The 21,676-nt window shown below is 41.3% G+C and overlaps 1 protein-coding gene across 1 annotated transcript in view; it reads left to right on the plus strand.

The window, feature by feature from the left end:
• Positions 1–14,474, plus strand: part of FRAS1 (Fraser extracellular matrix complex subunit 1) — a 692,624-nt gene extending 678,150 nt beyond the window's left edge. The window contains exons 69-74 of the mRNA XM_073542109.1: positions 4,684–4,843; positions 5,033–5,149; positions 6,068–6,234; positions 11,251–11,456; positions 13,523–13,669; positions 13,838–14,474. Of these exons, the coding sequence (XP_073398210.1) occupies positions 4,684–4,843; positions 5,033–5,149; positions 6,068–6,234; positions 11,251–11,456; positions 13,523–13,669; positions 13,838–14,425 (1,385 nt within the window). The 3' untranslated portion in view covers positions 14,426–14,474. The remainder of the gene's footprint in view (positions 1–4,683; positions 4,844–5,032; positions 5,150–6,067; positions 6,235–11,250; positions 11,457–13,522; positions 13,670–13,837) is intronic.
• The last annotated feature ends 7,202 nt before the right edge of the window (positions 14,475–21,676 follow it).

Genomic DNA, 21,676 nt, shown 5'->3' on the forward strand with positions numbered 1-21,676 from the left:
AAGTGTTGTACAGATTGGTAGCTCTCTGTGTGATGAGATGAGACGAGGCCTTGACTCTCCTCAGGATCTTTTTATACCCCAGGCAGGAAAGCTATTTTTAGAATTACCCAGTGTCCTTCAGTACACCCTCACATTCTGTTGCCTCTTTACTTTAGAAGTCAACAAACTAGTTTCATAAAACAATGCACAATTAGCATATCAGTACACATCAATAGACAAAGATAAACACACACTATGTACAGTCACTATTACAGACTTAAGGTACTGTCACACTTAGCGATGTACCAGCGATCCCAACCAGCGATATTACGCAGTCAGGATTGCTGGTACATCGCTAAGTGGTCGCTAGTGAGCTGCCACACAGGCAGATCTCGCCAGCGACATCGCAGGGGTCGGGGGTCGCTACTTACGTGTCACACTAGGCGATCCTGACGTTCTCCCGCCCGCATCCACTCTCGTCGCTCGTCTCTCCACAGGAAGCCCAGCAAGAAGCTGACGACGAGAAACAGTCCAGGACCTTGTCACGCGATCAGCGATAACCAGCGGGGGAGCGGTCGGAGGTAAGTATCAGACATAGCGATATCGCTAGCAATATCGCTATAACGTCACAAAAACCAGTGACGTTATAGCGATATTGCTAGAGATATCGCTTAGTGTGACAGGCCCTTTAAGGCCTCGTCACACACAGCGAGATCGCTGATTTTGTGATGCAAAAGCGATCTCGCCAGGGATCTCGCTGTGTGTGACATGCATCAGCGACCGGCCCCCTTGCCGGGTATCGCTGATCATGCTCTAATGTCCTGGGCCATTTTTTGATCGTTGGTCTCCCGCTGGCCAGCACGCATCACTGCTTGTGGCAGCGGGAGAGCAACGATCAGCGAGCTCCCAGCGCTGTAAGGTAGACAACGGGTAACTAAGTGACGCGCGTGCTTAGTTACCCGATATTTTACCTTGGATACCAGCTTCCAGGGCCAACACGCAGGTAACAAAGGTACACAGTGGGTGACTAAGCAAAGCGCGCGCTCTGTCCTGGGCCCTGTATTGTTCAACATCTTTATCAACGATTTAGATGAAGGAATTGAGGGTAAACTGATTAAATTTGCTGATGACACAAAGCTAGGAGGGATAGCTAATACTAGAGAAGAGAGAGAGGATTCAAAAAGATATAAATAAACTGGAGAAGTGGGCAGCAACTAACAGAATGTTTTTTAACAGGGAAAAATGCAAAGTACTACATCTGGGCAATAAAAATGAAAAAAGCATATACAGAATGGGAGGTATAGGCCTAAGCAACAGCACATGTGAAAAAGACTTGGGTATACTAATAGATCACAGACTGAATATGAGTCAACAGTGTGATGCAGCAGCAAAAAAGGCAAATGCAATTCTAGGATGTATTAACAGAAGCATACAGTCTAGATCACGTGAAGTCATTATTTCCCTCTACTCCTCTTTGGTCTCCTCATCTGGAATATTGTGTCCAGTTTTGGGTACCACATTTTAAAAAAGACATCAACAAACTGGAGCAAGTTCAGAAAAGAGCAACCAGAATTGTGACCGGACTGCAAACCCTGTCTTATGAGGAAAGGTTGCAGGATTTGGGATTGTTTAGTTTGCAAAAGAGAAGACTGAGAGGAGACTTAATAGCTGTCTACAAATAGCTAAAGGGCTGTCACATTGTAGAAGGATCAACTTTATTCTCATTTGCACAAGGAACGACTAGAAGCAATGGGATGAAACTGAATGGGAGGAGACACAGATTAGATATTAGAAAAAACTTTTTGACAGAGTGATCAATGAGTGGAACATGCTGCCACGAGAAGTGGTGAGTTCTCCTTCAGTGGAAGTCTTCAAACAGAGGCTGGACAGACACCTGACTGGGATGATTTAGCGAATCCTGCTTTGAGCAGGGGGTTGGACCAGATGGCCCAGGAGGTCCCTTCCAACTCTACGATTCTATAATTCTATGATTCTATATTTACCTTGGATACCAGCATCCTCGCTGGTCCTGATTGCTGGTGAAATCTGCCTGTTTGACAGCTCACCAGCAATCATGTAGCGAGGCACCAGCGATCCTAACAAGGTCGTATCGTTGTCGGGATCACTGGTGCATCGTTTAGTGTAACGAGACCCTTACACAGTATGTTAAATAGTATATCAGCTTGCAAGACTGTCTTTTTGACCAACCAGACAAAAACACTTAAATCCACAAGCCATTATACAGATAGAAAAACCAACTCCCCTTGGCCTGCAAAAACACAGTCATCTGGGTAATTAAGATATAATCTGGTTTCTTAACACCAGGTTCCTCGCACCACATTCTCACATGCTTTATGCATTTAATAGCCCTCTGTGTGTGTACTGTTACATACTTAGGGTACCGTTACACTTAGCGATGCACCAGCGATCCTGACAACGCTAAGTGGTCGCTAGTGAGCTGCCACACAGGCAGATCTCACCAGCGACATCGCTGGGGTCGGGGGTCGCTACTTATCTGTCAGACGCGGCGATCCTGACGTCCTCCCGCCCGCGTCCATGCGGCCAACGAGAAATGATCCAGGACCTTCTCGCGAGACCAGCGATAATCAGTGGGGGAGCCGGTCGGAGGCAAGTATCACATGTAGCGATATCGCTAGCAATATCGCTATAATGTCACAAAATCGGTGACTTTACAGCGATATTGCTAGCGATATCACAGTGTGTAACGTGGGCTTTAGGCTGATAACCGGCTCACGCAGCATTACATGAATACCCGATTTCTTACATTATGGCTGGTCCGAACAACGAAAGCAATTGTTACCATCCACCTTTAATGTCTCCCCTTTTCCTCATAGATTGTAAGCTTGCGAGCAGGGCCCTCATTCCTCTTGGTATCTATTTTGATCTGTTTTATTGTTATGCTGTAATGTCTGTTGTCTGTACAAGTCCCCTCTAAAATGTAAAGTGCTGCGGAATATGTTGGCACTATAGAAATAAAATTATTATCCTTGTTTCTTTGCTCTCGCTGATAGCACCGCGGTGCCTGTACATAATGGTAGCTTTACTGCTATCCACAGGCGCCGGAGACAAAGAAGAAGATGGGCGTGGATTACTGTTTGGAATCATTTTATTAATAAATAGGTGTACGAGGGCTAGTTGGGGAAGTCTTTAATGAAATAAAGTTGTTTTGGTTTTTTGTGTGTGTGTATGTTTATTTTCACTACTGGATTAGTAATGGGGGTGTCTGACTGAAACCTCTCCATTACTAACCTCAAAAACAATTACCCTGATTGCCACTGCACCAGGTCAAGTGGGAAGAGCTGAGGCTAGGCACCAGAATGGGCTCATCAAATATGGTGCGCCACTTCTGGGGCAGCTGCATGCTGATATTTGTAGGCTGGAAATGGCCAAACTACAAATTCGCAGCCTATTAATATCAGCCCACAGCTGTCTGATTTCCCTTAGCTGGTTATTAAATATATTGAGGTCACCATTCTATTTTTTCATTTATTTGTTACTAATAAGTGAATAATAATAAATTAAATAAATAAATGAAAAAACCATGTGGGGTCTCCCCTATATTTAATAACCAATCCAGGGAAAGCAGACATTGGTGAGTCAGCCTTATTATTCTGGGAAGAGCCAGGCAAAGCACCAGAATTGTCACATCTATTGGATGTTCCTTTTCTGGGGTTTTCTGCGGGCTGCTATTTTTAGGCTGGGGAGGGCCAAATAACCAAGGACATTCCCAAGTCTGAGAATTCCAGCCCCCAGCGGAGGCTTCAACTTGGCTGGTTATCAAAAAGTGCCCCCATGTCATGTTTTTTAAATTATTTAATTAATTTTAAAAAAAAGCATTGTGAAGGCCCCTCTATTTTTGATAATCAGCTAAGATAAAACAAACAACTGAGGGCTGCAGCTATCTGCTTACCTGCACTTGTTATAAAAAAAAATTAGGTAGGACAGCATTTTTTTTTATAACATGGTGCGCCAGCCATTCACAGTCATGCCAGTACACAGAAATTCTTGCCATGGCTGTGAGGGTATGTTTCCAAGGTCAGTAAACGCTGCGGGTTGGACGCTGCATATAGTGGAGGGTATTTTATGAAATCCCATCCTCCATTATGCGTGCAGGGACGCCTCCAGCTTCCCTGCGTATACGCACATGCGCACTATTATCTTGTGGAGACACTCCATCTCCGCAAGATAAAATCACCCATACAATGTATAGGATGCGGTGATTCCGCATGGTTCAATGAACACAAGCGGAATCACCGCGCGTACAAAAGCCTGCAGCGCTTTGGACAGAGCGGACATGAGCTGCGTCCAAAGAGCTGCCAATACTGATCGTGGAAACATACCCTGATGGTGCCAGAAATGCCCACACCAGAAAAGGTGCTGCAGCCTTTCAACAAGCTTTATTATTCTGCTGAACCCGAACAGTAAAAATTCCATGTTCGGAGAGTCTGGTAGGTGTCTGGTATGGACCCTGAACACATTTGGGTTCACTCATCTCTACTCATTTAGTCATCTGGTGCTGCAGTAGTGTCAAAACCCACTTGAGCCATTCTCACTTAGCTTTGGCGTTGCACGTCAGGTTACCCTTTAAGGATAGATTTTAAAAATTAGGTAATTTATTTGTAAATTGGACTTGGATAAAAAAAAAAAATGCATATATCCACTATTCATTAATCTACTCTACAGGTCAGTTTCTAATGGATCACCATACTCTTCCCGATATGAAGTCTTGTATTGTGGCACCTGATCACTTGGGTGGCATTGAGTTTGATCTTCAACCTTTGTGGAGTGCGCAGACATTTGACTCTCCATATCAACTCTGGAGAGCAACAAGCTCATACAGCAGGTAATATCTAAAGTAACTGTAAAATACTGGAGCCCCTACAGAAACCTCCTAATATCAGTCAGATTAGATATTGATGATTCGTTGGTGTTCATAGTCTGAATTCTCAGACTGTATAATTCTGTGGTGTGAAGTATGTAGTAGTATTTTCCTAAATAATATATAGTTTAATAATTGTATGTTTCCTTTCAGAAAAGACTATTCTGGAGAATATACAATCTACTTGATTCCATGCACTGTGCAACCAACACAGTCATGGGTAGACCCTGGAGATAGACCTCTGGCCTGCACAGCCCATGCTCCAGAAAGGTCAGTATGTCACTTTTGAGGCTGGTCTTGTAATGATATAGATAGTATAAGTGTCTTTACAAAGCCTAAATATATTTAAAGCATTTGCTAAGTATTTAGTTGCAAGCTGCCTTCATTTATACTGCACAAAGCTACATCTCTCCTCTGTCCTTCAGCAAAATTGAAAACGTTTACTAAGCATCTGATGGCCACCATCTAAATAAAATAAGGAAATGAGGGATACAATCTATCAAAGTTAGTCAGGAATGTCCCTGATGAAGCCGGCGCTGGGAGCAATGTTTCTTGGTGGACTCTTTATCAGCATGTGGTGTCTTTATCATTTTCTTTGTAATTTATTTTTGCTCTGGGGCGGAATGTACAGGAATGTTTTCCACATTTAATATTGGAGTAAGGGAGGTGGTTCCTCACATCCTTATTGTGCATGTTAATAGGTACAATATTATTATTTGGTTCTTACCATGAATAAAGATTGTTTCTGAATATATGACCCAAGAGGTCACTACTCAGACAACCCCTTCTCAATCCTCATGTTTCCCCCTTGTAAAATAATAACACTTATTCTGTGTGGCAGCTGTTACTTCCTCCGGATGTATGTGATTCGTCCGAAGGCAGAGAGAGGGAATCCAGCGCTGATTGGCCTTAGGGATCGTGTAACATAAAAATGTTACGCAATCCCTGGGAGAGCCAGTGCCGACGGTACCAGCACGGGGGGTGAGTATAAGTGTTATTATTTTACAAGTGGGCAACAGAGGGATTGGGAAGGGGTTGTCCGAGCAGTGGACAACAACCTCTTTAGGTGCCTTCTTTTCCAACACCCATTCTTTTCTCCTCTTGTAATGTTGGCCATGACCTGTTTTAAAATAGTAGCATATCCATTTTAAAGTGACAATACATCTTACAATTTACTTCCTTTCCTAGGTTTCTCATCCCTATTGCTTTTCAGCAGACTAACCGGCCAGTACCTGTTGTATATTCTTTAAACACTGAATTCCAGCTGTGTAACAATGAAAAGATTTTCTTGATGGACCCAACAAAGACTGAGATGTCACTGGCAGAGATGGATTATAAAGGTGCTTTCTCCAAAGGTAATGTCTTCTGTTTCCATTTGCCTTTTTACAGTTTGTATATTAACCCCTTTCTGACCGCTAACAGGATAGTACGTCAGCGTTCAGACTCCCCTGCTTTGAGGTGGGCTCCGGCGGTGAGCCCACCTCAAAGCCGCGACATATCAGCTGTTATAAACAGCTGACATATGCCCGCAATAGGTGCGAGCGGAATCGCCATCCGCCCGCTCCTATTAACTAGTTAAATCCCGCTGTCAAACACTGACAGCGGGCATTTAACTAGAGCTTCCGGCCGCCGGGCCGGAAGTGAGCTCATCGCCGACCCCCGTCAAGTGATCGGGGGTCAGCGACACATTGCCTGGACAACCAGAGGTCTCATAGAGTAGTAAATCTGCTACATATGAGCGATCTGCTCATCGCCCATATGTAGCAAAGCCGATCGGGTTGTGCATTCTTCAAGCCTCCTATGGAGGCTATTGAAGCATGCCAAAAGTAAAAACAAAAAAAAAATGTTTAAAAATAAAAAAAAAACCTAAAAGTTCAAATCACCCCCCTTTCGCCCTGATTAAAATAAAACTATTAAAAAAAAATCACACATACACATATTGGGTATTGCTGCGTTCAGAATCGCCCAATCTATCAATAAAAGAAAGCATTAACCCGATCGCTAAACGGCGTAGTGAGAAAAAGTTAAAAACCCCAGAATTACGTTTTTTTGGTCACCGCAACATTGCATTAAAATGCAATAACGGGCGATCAAAAGAACGTATCTGCACAAAAGTGGTATAATTAAAAACGTCACCTTGGCCCGCAAAAAATAAGCCCTCACTCGACCCCAGATCACGAAAAATGGAGACGCTACGGGTCTTGGAAAATTGAGCTTTTTTTTTTTAAAGTAAACTTTGGAATTTTTTTCCACCACTTAGATAAAAGATAACATAGACATGTTTGGTGTCTATGAACTCTTAATGGCCTGGAGAATCATAATGGCAGGTCAGTTTTTGCATTAATTGAACCAAGCAAAAAACAAGTGTGGGATTGCACTTTTTTTGCAATTTTACCACACTTGGAATTTTTTTCCTGTTTTCCATGCTAAAACCAATGGTGTCGTTCAAAAGTGCAACTCGTCTCGCTAAAAATAAGCCCTCACTTGGCCATATTGACGGAAAAATAAAAAGGTTATGGCTCTGGGAAGGAGGGGAGCGAAAAACGAAAAATCGAAAAAGGCTCTGGTCATGAAGGGGTTAAATATGTCTTCAGTTAGAATAAACATGGAAAAAGGAAATGGGAGAAAGAAGTGGGTGCGTTTATGCGGCGCTTTGCTTCTCTAAGCAGACTTATGCTTAGATTACGCCATGGAGAGGACAAATTGGTCCATCCTAGAGATAAAGATAATTATATGATCCTTTAAAAAAAAAAGCGGTAGCAATTTTGATAGAAGTCGACAGTCAAAAGTCCAAGTGTTTGAGTGACTGAGTTAGCAATCAGTGTGGTGGTGATGGCAGGAAGAGGCTTTCGTATGATAATACAGAACCTGCAGATATGGGTGTAGGTAGGAAAAAATATAGCTACGGTAAGCATGGAGTATTCTAAAAGTTGTGTTGTTGTGTTTATGCTTTTTGTATCCTGGTGATAGCTATCATTATAATCCAAGTGTAAAAAAAATTGTTTCTGAACACTTCAAGCTGATTCATTTGCATAGTATATGTTATGCAATATGTTAGTTTTTTTAAAAAATGAATTAATAGTGCATGAATGTTTTTACATGTAAAAAGTATAATTTCTGTGTATAAAATAGTACAGCTGCAGGATGTATTCCTCCCATAGTCCATTCCCTTCGCACCAGGACTACTCTCCCTCTCCCCCACACTCCCTCAATAGAATTCCTGTATGACATGTGCCTCTCTAGCCTGAGGACGAAGCATACTAAGGGTATGTGCACACGACGTCTTTTAGACGCATGCGTACCCGGCAAGATTTTTCAAGCCGAAGACTCTTCAGGAAAATGCCAACAGTATTTTTATTAAAGCTCTCTTTTTCCTGCTTTTTGCTGTAGCGTTTTTTTCCCATTCAACTGAATTTTTATTGAATTTTTCCAAAATAAAATTAGGGACCACAAAATGTTAGCAAACAATACTACATAGTTTAACTCAATAATCATTCAGCAACAATAAATGAACTCCCCACTAAAGAGTTCACATCATATAATTACATTTGAACATGAAAATTGACAAAACAATGACACATAATGATGTGTGGGGAAGGAATTAAAGATCATTTCTAATTCAATACCTACTACTACTGATAACCAAGTTCATTTATTGGGTACAAAGGGACTATTAAGTGTCCCAAAACACAGAGTCCCAAAAGCCTTGAATACCTCCTACACAGGGCCAGAATAAGTGAGGTAAAGTCCCCTCCTAACCCCCACACACCAATGTTACCACATCTCCAACAACAGATGGGAATATTAGGGTTAAGTTTATGTAATAGCGAAGGCGTATGATGACAAAACATATGTAGCTTATATTGATTTTCCTATAGGTGAATCATGTGAAAGTCTTAGCTGCAGTCCTCCAAACTCCTTGCCAAGTACTAGGCGAGAGGGATTCCCCTAGAAAACGTTCCCATTTACTCATGTTTGAGTGTTTCAGGTGATTGTCTATATAGGGGTTATGTGATAACCGATAAATATCCAATATAAGTCCCTTTAGCTGAGACACCAGATCTACATAAGTTTTCATAGTGGGTAGGATGGGAGACTGTGAAGGAAGAAAACCAGAGTATACATATAGTGCTGATTTGCATATACCAATAATGAGAGTTTAAGGATATGTTAAAGTGAGATTGTAATGTAGTAAAAGCCCAGAGTGTATATCAACGATATCTGCAAAACCACAAAGTTGCTTATTAAACCACGGTCTGGTGAAGCTGTTTTGAAGCCACCAGGTATTGCAGGATTAAATAGGAATTAGGTTATTGGGGAGTGCTCAGCATTTTCTTCCTTTTTGTTGGTTAGTTTTACTTCTATGTATAACATAGTAGTCTGGTCAGGGCATTTTTTGAGGAATGGAAATGATAAATGAAGCTAAAAAGACTGAACAATTGCACTGCAAGTTGTTTTGACATTACAGCGCAAAGGTTCATTCACTTTAGCATTTCTTAATCACTTTTTCATGCAGGTTACAAAGTGGATTTGGCTGAAAAAGACTTGTGCACATACCCGAAAACTGCTGGGGTGATATGTCACATATAAAGCTATGTAGAAGCAAGCATAGATCACGGGGGCTGTCACCTGAGCGCAAAGGAAAGAATGAAATGACATACCTACACACAGGCAGAAAGTGGTCAGGAGGGTGTGGCTTAATTTAGAAGCTAGTAGTAAGGCATGACATTTCAGGAGAGAGGAGGAGCACTCAGCAGCTAGGTCTCAGTCACAGTTATTAGTTCTGAATAGCACATGCTGTGACAATCGATACCACTACTGAATATACCCCTTTAAAACGCCAGAATAATGGGGGTAGCATTCAGATCCCTACTTCACAAACCAATGCTCATCTTAAACCTAGCAGAGAGTATATTAGGAGAGAAGGGAGCAGTCCCTGTAAGTGCCTTGATATTATTTGTGTCATTTTCTAATTACATTTAGTATGATTATACTACTGTAGGATTTAGGATCACTTTGGGAATGACTATCAGTTGGGAATATTGAAAGCATCTTTTAGTTTATAAGATTCAGTCTGGATTATGTAATGGTGTAAATTATACAGGTATAGCAAAAGAGAAAAGAGAAATTTCAGCTCACCCATTCTGAGGATCCTCTATGGCAACTTGTATATTTCAGAGCAGTCTGCTGGGAAACCAGATGATTTTATTTTAAAATTTCATCCATGAGTAAGGCTCTATGCCGCAGCGCGTAGGATCGTCTATGCTACATGCCGCTAACTAATGTTAGTTCTGGCTCTCTGTACACTATTTTTAAACAGCAGACAAAAAGGCAGCAACACTTACCTGCCCAGATCTTGAAACAAATGCACTACAGGGTGCAGCCAGCCCATATAGATGGGCCAAGATGTGAGCAACACAAGTGCAAAATACCAGATCATCAGCCACTCTCCACCTACCCAATCCTGGAGGGGGTGACTGCCCAGTATAAGATTGCACAATAAAGGCCCGCATAGGGCGTTGTTCACACAAAGGTACCGCACAGTTTCTGGTTCACAGCCTATTAGACACGCCCCTACTTTTCGATTAGGCGGGCTGGCCAGCACACCCTCAATGCATAGCCTTGTGAACACCCCTCATGCGAGACCAGACGTGTCTGGGCTTGGCTGCACCCTGAAAAATATAGTGCAAAAGATACAAAAATAGTGAGGTAAGTGTTTCTGCCTTTTTGTCTTCTTTAGTGGCTTTGCTATTTAGTTTAGTGTTAGGACTCGTAAGCGTGGGGACCTTAGGCGCAGGTTACGAGCTCACCTATTTTGGCCAAAATATCAACTAATACCTCACTATTTTTGTATTTTTTGCACTATATTTTTCGGGGTGCAGCCAAGCCCAGACACGTCTGGTCTCGCATGAGGGGTGTTCACAAGGCTATGCATTAGGAGTGTGCTGGCCAGCCCGCCTAATCGAAAAGTAGGGGCTGGCCAGCTGAATACAGATTTTAATGAATGATCAGTCCAGGAGGAAAAAGAAATAGATTTCTCCTGCAAGATATATTACAAAGTTGTTTCTGTTCAGGAGCACTATTGATTTATCGTATAGGAATTAAAATGATTGTTGCACCTGAAGATGGCACTGTCCAAGAAGTGAACAACACCTTTAATGAAATTACAAGGAAAAGGTGGAAACATAAAAAATCACTTGCGTATCTGTAGTTATCTGCTGTTCTGTATCTTCTGTATGTGTTATTAATTATTACTAGATCACTATGCAGATTATTAACATTTCCAGTTAGCTTTTAAATGTCAGTACAAGTTTATGATATTGTTAGTCACATGACTCCCACCATCTTCTAAGCATCCAATCTCTTCGTAGGCCAAACACTGTATGGAAGAGTACTTTGGAATCCCGACCAGAATCTGAATTCCGCATATAAGCTCCAACTGGAGAAAGTTTATCTTTGCACTGGAAAGGATGGATACGTTCCGTTTTTCGATCCCACTGGAACTATTTATAATGAGGGGCCACAATATGGTTGTATTCAGCCCAATAAGAACCTAAAGCATCGCTTTCTGCTTTTGGTAAGATTATTTCCGTGTCACGTGGTATTTTAGATTAGGCTATTAATTGACGCCAGTAGTTAATCTGCAATAATTCCGGACTCTCCAAAGATATGCCTCCTTTTCTATAGGGTTTGGGTAAGTGTTTGGTGAGGCGCCCAATCTTCTTTTCGCAGAAGACACCAGATTTCTGACACAAGTAAAATTAGTAAATGTTGGCCACTGTGCTGCTATAGTGGGTCATTTCCATAGGAACGTGAGGTATGTATGTATGGTAAAGGGAATGTGTCATCAAAAAATGACTTGCTGTTTACATATGGTTTTTACTTTAAATGTATGTTTTTTTAAAATATTTTTGGCATTGGTTTGTTTTCAAAAGGAATGGAAGAAAATATGGCATTCACCAAACTGTATAAAATATTCTTCACTTATTCCAAAAAGTGCATATCCATGAGATGGTGTCTATTTTTTTTTTACATCTGTGCATAACATAATGACTGGCTACCAATTGGAAGCCATGTGAAGAATGGGAAGCTTACTTCTTTTAATCACTCTTTGCTGTCAAATTCTGGCAAAAACCGTTTCGCATTCAAACACGCTTCCTCTGCCTTCTTCCGTGTCCGTTTTTGAATAAAGGAAGAATATTTCATATAGTTTTGTGAGTGCCATATTTTCGTAGATTTTTTTCTGGATTCTATTGTTTGTTTGAATAAGTTAGAGAACATGAGCATGACTGATAACTCCTCAGCCCCAACTTATCCTATGTCTGCTGAATGCTGTAGGGTGGGCTGCTGAGTGCTATATTATTTTTGATTTTTTTTTTTTAAATATATCACCGATGTTATTTTGAAAAAAAAAAAGTGTAGAAATTTGGAAATATTCACACTAGCCATTGGGGATATTTTATTTCTAGTTTTGTTTTATTTTTCAGGAAATACACATGTACATTAGCAGCAATAGACTAGCTCATATCCTATCTTTTTTATTGATGCATCTAATGAGCATGTAAAAAGGTCATTATGAAGAAAGTAGAATCGGTGAAACTGTGAAATCACCTATTGTGGATGATGGATTCTACTGTGTGCAGAGATGTTACCTGTCCTGTCATTGTACTCAGTCCTCTTGATGATGATGAGGATGCCGAAAAGTCTTCTGTAGAAAAAAAAAAAAACAAAACTAAGAAACTTTACTCTACAACTTTACTTATCCAGATGTTTTAGGGTGCTTCCACATTGCGTCTACGTCTAGTACACACTTGGTGGCCCTGTAGGGGCATATATCCAAACCCCCATCTACAAAACGGGATTCGGACATATGCGCCGACTGGGCCATAGGCTATAATGGTGCCAGCCGAATGAACGTGTGCTCGGTCGTGCATCATTGTTGAGCTTGTACACCTACTTGAGGCGAACACTCAGACGCAGTCTACTACAAATAAGAAGAAAAAAGGGACTTTAAATGAACCGGCCTCGTGAGTTTAATATAGTCCCATGGCCTAGTATGAAAATTGAAACATTTCTAATTTTTGTTATACAGGTTGTGGTGTGAAAAAAAAAAATGGCAACTTTTTTTTTTAAAATGCATTGAGCACAAAAAAAGTACAGCTAATTAACAATGCATGTTAAAGCTTCAAGAGGACTATGCTTGTTGTACCATATCTTCCAAAGAGGACAAAACTTTATTATCATATATTTTTGTGCATAAATCACTCGTCTTAGGAATACATTAATTTACATCTATTTTCTACAAAAAAACAAAATCCGTTATCTTTACCAATACAAAACCTCTGGAATTTTTTTACAGAATGTAATACTGCCACCTTCTGGTATATAGCAGACACTGTCGTAACAAAGCTCTGTGTGACTTGGATTTGTTCATAGCCCGTTTAAAAAAAAATAAAACAAACAAAAAATTAAACTTTTTTCCATTAATCATCCAGAACCTGTCAACTGCACTTCTGAAGGAAAACCTGATGATTTCCATGAGCAAACCCAATTACTGTATTATTATATCGGTTTATTTCCAGGTCTTGAGCAGGAGCTTGCATGTTCTAAACACATTCTCTTCCTTTTCTATGAACTTCACAGGACCGAAACCAACCAGAAGTAACTGATAAATTCTTCCATGATGTTCCATTTGATGCGGCCTTTGCAGCAGAGTCATCAGATTTTCATGCCATGAGCAGCCTGCCTGGAGTGGATGGCTTTACCATGAAGGTTGATGCCCTCTACAAGGTTGGCTTCCCCAGTTCAGCTACATGACCAATGCTGTACTTTATGATCACATTTTGTAATCTGTAGCATATTAGGACATTTTAATGTAAAATACTAAGCATTTAGGTTGACACTTAGCAAGAATTCTCTGATTCTCATATGTAATCTATTTCCCTTTGTCTCCTGAAGGTTGAAACTGGGCACCAGTGGTACCTTCAAGTTATTTACATCATTGGCCCAGAGACCATGGCAGGACCTAGAGTTCAGCGATCCCTGACCTACCAACTGAGGCGTGCCCGCAGGGACCTGGTTGACAAGAATGGCAGGCTTACTCTGGATGATTCTTTGATTTATGACAATGAAGGAGACCAGGTTAAGAATGGAACTAACATGAAGACTTTGAACTTGGAAATGGAAAGTGCTGCAACTGCAGCATCTCAGACTGGGGCTTCCATTGGAAGTGCCTTTGCAGCCATTATGCTACTGATGCTTGTTCTCCTATCTGTGTGCCTCATAGCACAGAAGTGCAGGAGAAATAAAAAGAAGAGGCCACCTAGAGATGCTGCTGAGGAATATCCACTGAACACCAAGGTGGACGCTTCAAGGAAAAACTTAGACAGAATGGAAAAGAACTGTAACAGGCAGCATTGCACTGTCCGAAACATCAACCTGCTCAATGACAGCACAGATGACTACGAGGTTAAAAGTGTTCGCATTAAGCAAATGAACCTTGAAGTCAAAGTTCATAATAACCTACATGATGGCACAGAAGTTTGATGACATGTTGGCACATACAAAGTATATTTTGATTAAAAAAACAAAAGGATTCTACCATTTTATAATTTGTAACAAAGAAAGGAGCACCAATATTTTTCTAAATAGAAAGAAAAGGGAACGAAAATGAATGATGGACAGTTGAGCAGTACTTACTGTGACTCACAACTGAGCTACCTCGCTGTGCCCACCGGTGTGAGACAAAAGGGGCTAAAACACATGGCAAATATTTGGTTTGTCCACTTGCCTGCAACAATGCACTGCACACACTGCAACCACTGCCACCAAAGGCGAAAGCTAGATGTTTTATTATACTTTATATTAGTGTTACATGCACTGTATTCGTGTTGGAACAATCAGTCAAATCACTGCAGATATTAGTTTATCATTGTTTAATTTCGTATCCTTATTTCTTTCCTTAAAATCACCTTTATGTATTTAAATTTTTATTTTAATCTACTGTATGTTAGACCCAAAAATCTTCAAGATTTTAGTGCTGCATCTACTGTTTGTATACCTGTGAAATGATTCCCACTTTGTGCACAATATTACTCACTGGAGGAACATTTACTGTATATACTGCATTAGGAGAAGACCCCATTTCCCGATAGAAACAAAAAAACCTTTTCCTATTGTATTCCACCACTATGAAACCTAAATATACATTAGGGCCTGTTCATACAAACTATGTTCAGGCCCAAGCGCTGTCCAAGTGTAAATCAGAAAACTGAACACTGACCCATTAATGTCACTGGGCCAAGACCATCTGTAACAAAACGGTAGCACGCACTACTTTGCTTTGATTCTCAGACGATTGTTCCCCTGGTCCATGTCAGTGGGTCGGGGACAGTTGGAACGCACCCAGTCACAACACTGATTCAGCTCAGATGGGAAATCAGAACCGTCCATTATTCACTATTTTACATAGTTTATCTGAATACAGCTTTTCTGTTATTTGTGTCTCTCACATAGAATATAAAGTCGAGCATTGATGAAAGTGTTAGAAGGTTTCAAATCTGGATGAGTTAAAGGAAGCCTGTCACCTGATTCATGTTGCATAAAGTGTGAGCAGCATGAATTGGAGCTAAAGACCCGGGGGAAAACAAGACTAGTCCGGCGGCACCCCAGGCTGGCTTCTCTAGGCGCTGGTGCTAGAGAGGTGTCTCCCACACATATATAAGGAGAGACATGTCAATCACCTGTAGCATCTCTTTGAAGAAGTCAGCCAGAGAAGAGACTCTTCTGGTGTAGCCCCCAACCGGCTCTTCCCAGCGCTGCTGCAGGATCTTTAATTGTGCATCCAGGTTCTGATTCATTCTTCTATGGTTTGGGCAACATGAATCCGTTGACAGCCTTATTCTTTAAAGGGAACCTATGGTCACATGTCGAGTAGTGATCAGTTAGAACGGATCCAGAAGCAATCCGTTGGCCAAAATGTGATACGGACACAACTTTTTAGTCCGTTTTTAAATAACTGATCTCCGTTGAATCATTTTTTTTTTTTTAACACTGAAGTCTATGAAAAACGGATCCATTACTGAGCCATCCATTTTTGTTTATTTGTAGCTAATCTGTTTATCTTACTGGATCCAGAAAGAAGAATGGAAGGCAGAATAAAAGATCCCTTTTCCATAGACTTCAATGTTAAAAAACGAATTCAGCAGAGATCAGTTATTTTAAACACTGAAAAGTTGTGTCTGCACCACCACATTTTGGCCAACGGATTGTTACTGGATCCATTCTAACTGATTACTACTCGACATGTGAACACAGCCTAAAATGAGATGGTCAATTTTAAAGAGATATAGAGTTGAGATTGCCTGTGATTCATAGCCTTTCTGTTGGTTTACAGTGTTAGCCTTTAAAGGAAATGATTTGTACCATCACAGTATGGGAAACATGTAAAGCAAAGGCTTAGGATCTCAAAATTCTTCAAATTATCAATGCAGTTCCCTGATATACAATTGTAAGCTGACTATGTGTAGCACAGTGAGAACTAGTATATAGCCAATCAGCAGTCTCAGAATGGCCTCTTTGCACTCATATGGCATTTATTATTCAAAATAATGGAATGAAGGGTGACAAGAGGACAGTTGTTATTTATGCCAGACAGCAAACTAAGTATTAGTTCCATTTACATGTAGTTATAGCTATTATCATTGAAGGGGGTTTAACTGTAATATGTACATGTAGAGCAAAACAAAGGACTTGAAGGAAGAAGTATAGGTAAGGTCTCTGGGATAAAATGTAGAGACACATGGGAGAACACATCACTGGTTAGGAATGAAATGTTCACATGTCCATGGTGTGAATAATCTGCTACTGTCCCTTGATGGTCAGATTGTAGTGAACCACTGGAAAACATATAAAAAGTAATTGCATGGAAACAAATTGTAGTAGTAAACCAGTTGCCTTGTAGTCTTCCATATTCATGAGCATAACCCCGCCACCACCACTGATTGGCAGCTTTCTGCCTATGCACAGTTTACACAGAAAGCTTTCACTCAATGGTGTGATTGAAGTTGAAAAGCTTCTCATTCAGAGAAATTTAACATCTGGAACAGATAAACAGTGATTATATCAAATCTAAAGCTAACAGTTCAGTAAGTGATATATTGCTGGAATCAGGGTCTCAGCCCCTACATCATGCTGCTCTCAGTTGAGGTAAAAGAAGCCTGGTAAGAGATACCCTTTAATAAATGTAGGTATAGAGCCCTGTATCCTCACAAAGCCACCAATGTCCTTAAAAATGTAGAGCTATTTTTTTATGATAAATGGATGTTGTTGACATTTATTTATATTTAAGACCACAGTTGAGGGGATATGAAAGTATTTTTGTATTTTTCCTATGCAATTTTGGCACCTTCTTATTGGAAACTATGTAACCCTATGTAATGGATTCAGGCTCATATACACTCACTGGCCACTTTATTAGGTACACCATGCTAGCAAGGGGTTGGACCCCCTTTTGCCTTCAGAACTGCCTCAATTCTTCGTGGCAGAGATTCAACAAGGTGCTGGAAGCATTCCTCAGAGATTTTGGACCATATTGACATGATGGCATCACACAGTTGGCGCAGATTTGTCGGCTGCACATCCCTGATGCGAATCTCCCGTTCCACCACATCCCAAAGATGCTCTATTGGATTGAGATCTGGTGACTGAGGAGGCCATTTGAGTACAGTGAACTCATTGTCATGTTCAAGAAACCAATCTGAGATGATTCGAGCTTTATGACATGGCGCATTATCCTGCTGAAAGTAGCCATCAGATGTTGGGTACATTGTGGTCATAAAGGGATGGACATGGTCAGCAACAATACTCAGGTAGGCTGTGGCGTTGCAACGATGCTCAATTGGTACCAAGGGGCCCAAAGAGTGCCCAGAAAAAATTCCCCACACCATGACACCACCACCACCAGCCTGAACCGTTGATACAAGGCAGGATGGATCCATGCTTTCATGTTGTTTACGCCAAATTCTGACCCTACCATCCGAATGTCGCAGCAGAAATCGAGACTCATCAGACCAGGCAACGTTTTTCCAATCTTCTACTGTCCAATTTCGATGAGCTTGTGCAAATTGTAGCCTCAGTTTCCTGTTCTTAGCTGAGAGGAGTGGTACCCAGTGTGGTCTTCTGCTGCTGTAGCCCATCTGCCTCAAAGTTCGACGCACTGTGCGTTCAGAGATGCTCTTCTGCCTACCTTGGTTGTAACGGGTGGCAATTTGAGTCACTGTTGCCTTTCTATCAGCTCGAACCAGTCTGCCCATTCTCCTCTGACCTCTGGCATCAACATGGCATTTCCGGCCACAGAACTGCCGCTCACTGGATTTTTTTTCTTTTTCGGACCATTCTCTGTAAACCCTAGAGATGGTTGTGCGTGAAAATCCCAGTAGATCAGCAGTTTCTGAAATTCTCAGACCAGCCCTTCTGGCACCAACAATCATGCCACGTTCAAAGGCACTCAAATCACCTTTCTTCCCCATACTGATGCTCGGTTTGAACTGCAGGAGATTGTCTTGACCATGTCTACATGCCTAAATGCACTGAGTTGCCGCCATGTGATTGGCTGATTAGAAATTAAGTCTTAACACACAGTTGGACAGGTGTACCTAATAAAGTGGCCAGTGAGTGTATATATATATATATATATATATATATATATATATATATATATAAATCCAACAATGTAGACCAGCTCACTCCTGTGAACCACCTGGAACCTCAGCTGACCTGGTTAACTCCGTTGTGCCCGGATCTGGATGTAGGAGTCCATCCATACAAATGTGAACAACGACAAAGCAAAGTCCAGCAATAACGTGAGCAATCCAGGATGCTGTTAAAAAAAATTTTCTTTTTATTCATAAATCCATTAAAATGCAATGGTCCAAGCAGTTCAAAACAGCAATAACGCAGGAAAGTCGTGCAGATAGGACTACGCGTTTCAGCGGTAGAACCCGCCTTCTTCACGGTCCAGAATCACTTTGCTTTGCTTTGTCGTTGTTCATATATATATATATATATATATATATATATACACTGTGTGTATGTATGTGTGTGTGTGTGTATATATACACACACATATATATATATATATAATATTATGGGTGGCAAAACATGGCGGCTCTTTAGAATGAATGTTATTTTTGCCGACTGTTCACTTTTAGGTGCTTTGAACATACAATTCAATTCTACTAATCTTTAGAAATCAGATACAGTATGTTCATGCTCCCTAAGTGTATTAGGACTGTGTGGACATGGCATCTTCTGGCTGCAGGAAAATGTGCAGTACTGAGACCACTGTAGATGTCCTAGTAGACATGCGTTGGCTGACACACATTTGTCATCGAATTTGCAATGGTGTCCAGAGCTTCAATTGACTTGCTGTGTCGTTCAAATACTAGACTGAAAATTTGCCTCCTAGACCGTGTTCTGTAAACGAGTTTCATGAGATCATAACTAAGCGTGAACTGCAATACCAGACACTGACCGTGAACAAGTAGCCAGTGTTCCTGGGGAGAAAAAATGTAATAATCTCATACTATCCATTTAAAACCACTCAGCTTGAAGATGGCCTCTGTAGTATCCAGGAGTTCTGAATAGATTTATATATTGTAAAAAGCACAAGTGAAGGAGAGCATGCTGGTATGGAATGCCATTATTAGGTGGGAGAGTGAGTTTAATTCTAAGTAGAATTTAAGGTTATGTTTCCACGGTCAGTAAACGCTGCGGATTGGACGCTGCGTACAGCATCCCATCTCCACTATGGGTGCACGGACGCCTCCATTTTCCCAGCATAACCGAAGAAGCGGCACGTCTTTCCAGACCGCAGCATGTCTATTTATCTTGCAGAGACGCTCAGGCTCCGCAAGATAAAGTCACCCATACAATCTTTAGGGCGCGTTGATTCTGCACGGTTCAATGAACACATGCGGAATCACCTGCGTTCAAAAGCCGTCAGCGCTGCGTCCAGAGCGCTGCCAATTACTTACCGTGAAAACATACCCTTAGACATGGTCCAAAAGATCCATTCAGTACAGATTTCCATATATTGTTATTTAGCAGAGATTATATTTCCATATTTTGTCATTCTGTGTAGTTAAAACCATTTTAATGCCTTATAATGTAAAACTACTAACACAACATGGAAACTGTATGTTGCCATTTGTAATGTAGTATCACATGCTCACATCTGCTACTGTGGATGTAATGTTGCCTTTACTTGTTGGGCAGGCTGCTGCTGTCAGTTGTGTTTTAGAGAGATAAAATGCTGGAATATTGTGTACTCCAGGGGTACATAGAGTTTCTCTTATTGTCCTGTGTACCAGACGGGTCTTTGTTTGAGATGACTCTATAGCCCTTTTATGGTGCTGTAAACCTAATAGGAAAACCAACGTTTACTATATACAACGTATATTGTTATTTTATATCCACATGTATTGTATCTGAGAGATATGTGCCATTGAATACATTTATATTAATAAAATGACTTTGGTTACTTGTTTTTGATTTCATATCATGTTGTTTTGTGAATGAAAGCAAGTCGACTTGAAAAACGCATATACCCACAATCGCATACATTCAAGACATTCCAGCAATTGTTAAAGGGGTGGTTCGGCATCTAAAATGACATTTCTAAATATCTATCTTTACACCCTAACCACACTTGTAATTAGTTTTATAATAGAATACTGTAAACTTTTACAGTGCACTCTCTTCCCTTCAGCGTCTATCGCCCTTCCTGGAGCAAGACGTCACTAGGCAGGCGGCGATGCACTTACTACAGTTTCTTTCATTGCCGCCCTTTGAAGATGTCCTGGATCCATGGTGATAGAATCTGTGGGAGAGGTGAGTCAGACAGCAGAGTTAGAGGCAGTGAGTGATACCAGCGCTACCCCACAGCTTCTATAACCGCCCTCAAACAAATTGTAATCAAGGGGCAGCGCTGCTGTGACTGACTGCTTCTATCACCACCTCCTGATGACGATTCGCTTAAGGGTGCTGCTAGAAGCTGTGGGTCGGCGCTGGAGTTGCTCACTGCTTCTATCTCCACCCTCTGACAACATCTGGTTTCACAGAAGCAGAATGCGGATGCTGCACTCACCTTTCCTACAGATTCTATCACCATTGATTCAGAACATCTTTAGAGGGCAACGATTCAAGAAAGTGTAGTAAGTTGCACTTGAGTAAGTTTCAGACTGGAGTAAGCTTTGTGGCAGGGCGCACAAGAGCACATGCCACTCTTCAAAGCTCCAGATTCATTAAGAGACTTGTGATTCTTTGCGAATCGGGAGCGTCAGACTCCAGTACGCCCCTTCATCAAGACCAGTGTGAACATTGACGGTCGTGAATGACTTTAGAACATCACATATTTCTCCTTTGCCTCATTGGGGGGCACAGACGATGGGTGTTATGCTGCTGCCACTAGGAGGCTGACACTAAGTTGAAACAAAAAATTAGCTCCTCCCCTGCAGTATACACCCTCATGCTGGCTCCAAGTGAACCAGTTCTTGCTTAGTGTCCGTAGGAGGCACACAGGTCTGGTCTTCAGACCAAAAATCCTTCTCTATTTTAATTTTTAACTTTTTAAGCTTTTGATTTTCACTTTTTCTGCGGATGAAGGGGTGACGGAACCTTTCAAGGCTCCGATCTCCCCGAACCAACAACAGGCGAGCACGTGGAGTGTCCCTCCCCATATCGTCTCCTGTGACGTGGGATGCCCATTGCCTGAGCTGATTTTTAGAGGCAACAGGT

Source organism: Dendrobates tinctorius, unplaced genomic scaffold, assembly GCF_039654945.1.
Source record: "Dendrobates tinctorius isolate UK_male_01 unplaced genomic scaffold, ASM3965494v1 ptg000011l, whole genome shotgun sequence".
Lineage (NCBI taxonomy): Eukaryota > Metazoa > Chordata > Amphibia > Anura > Dendrobatidae > Dendrobates > Dendrobates tinctorius.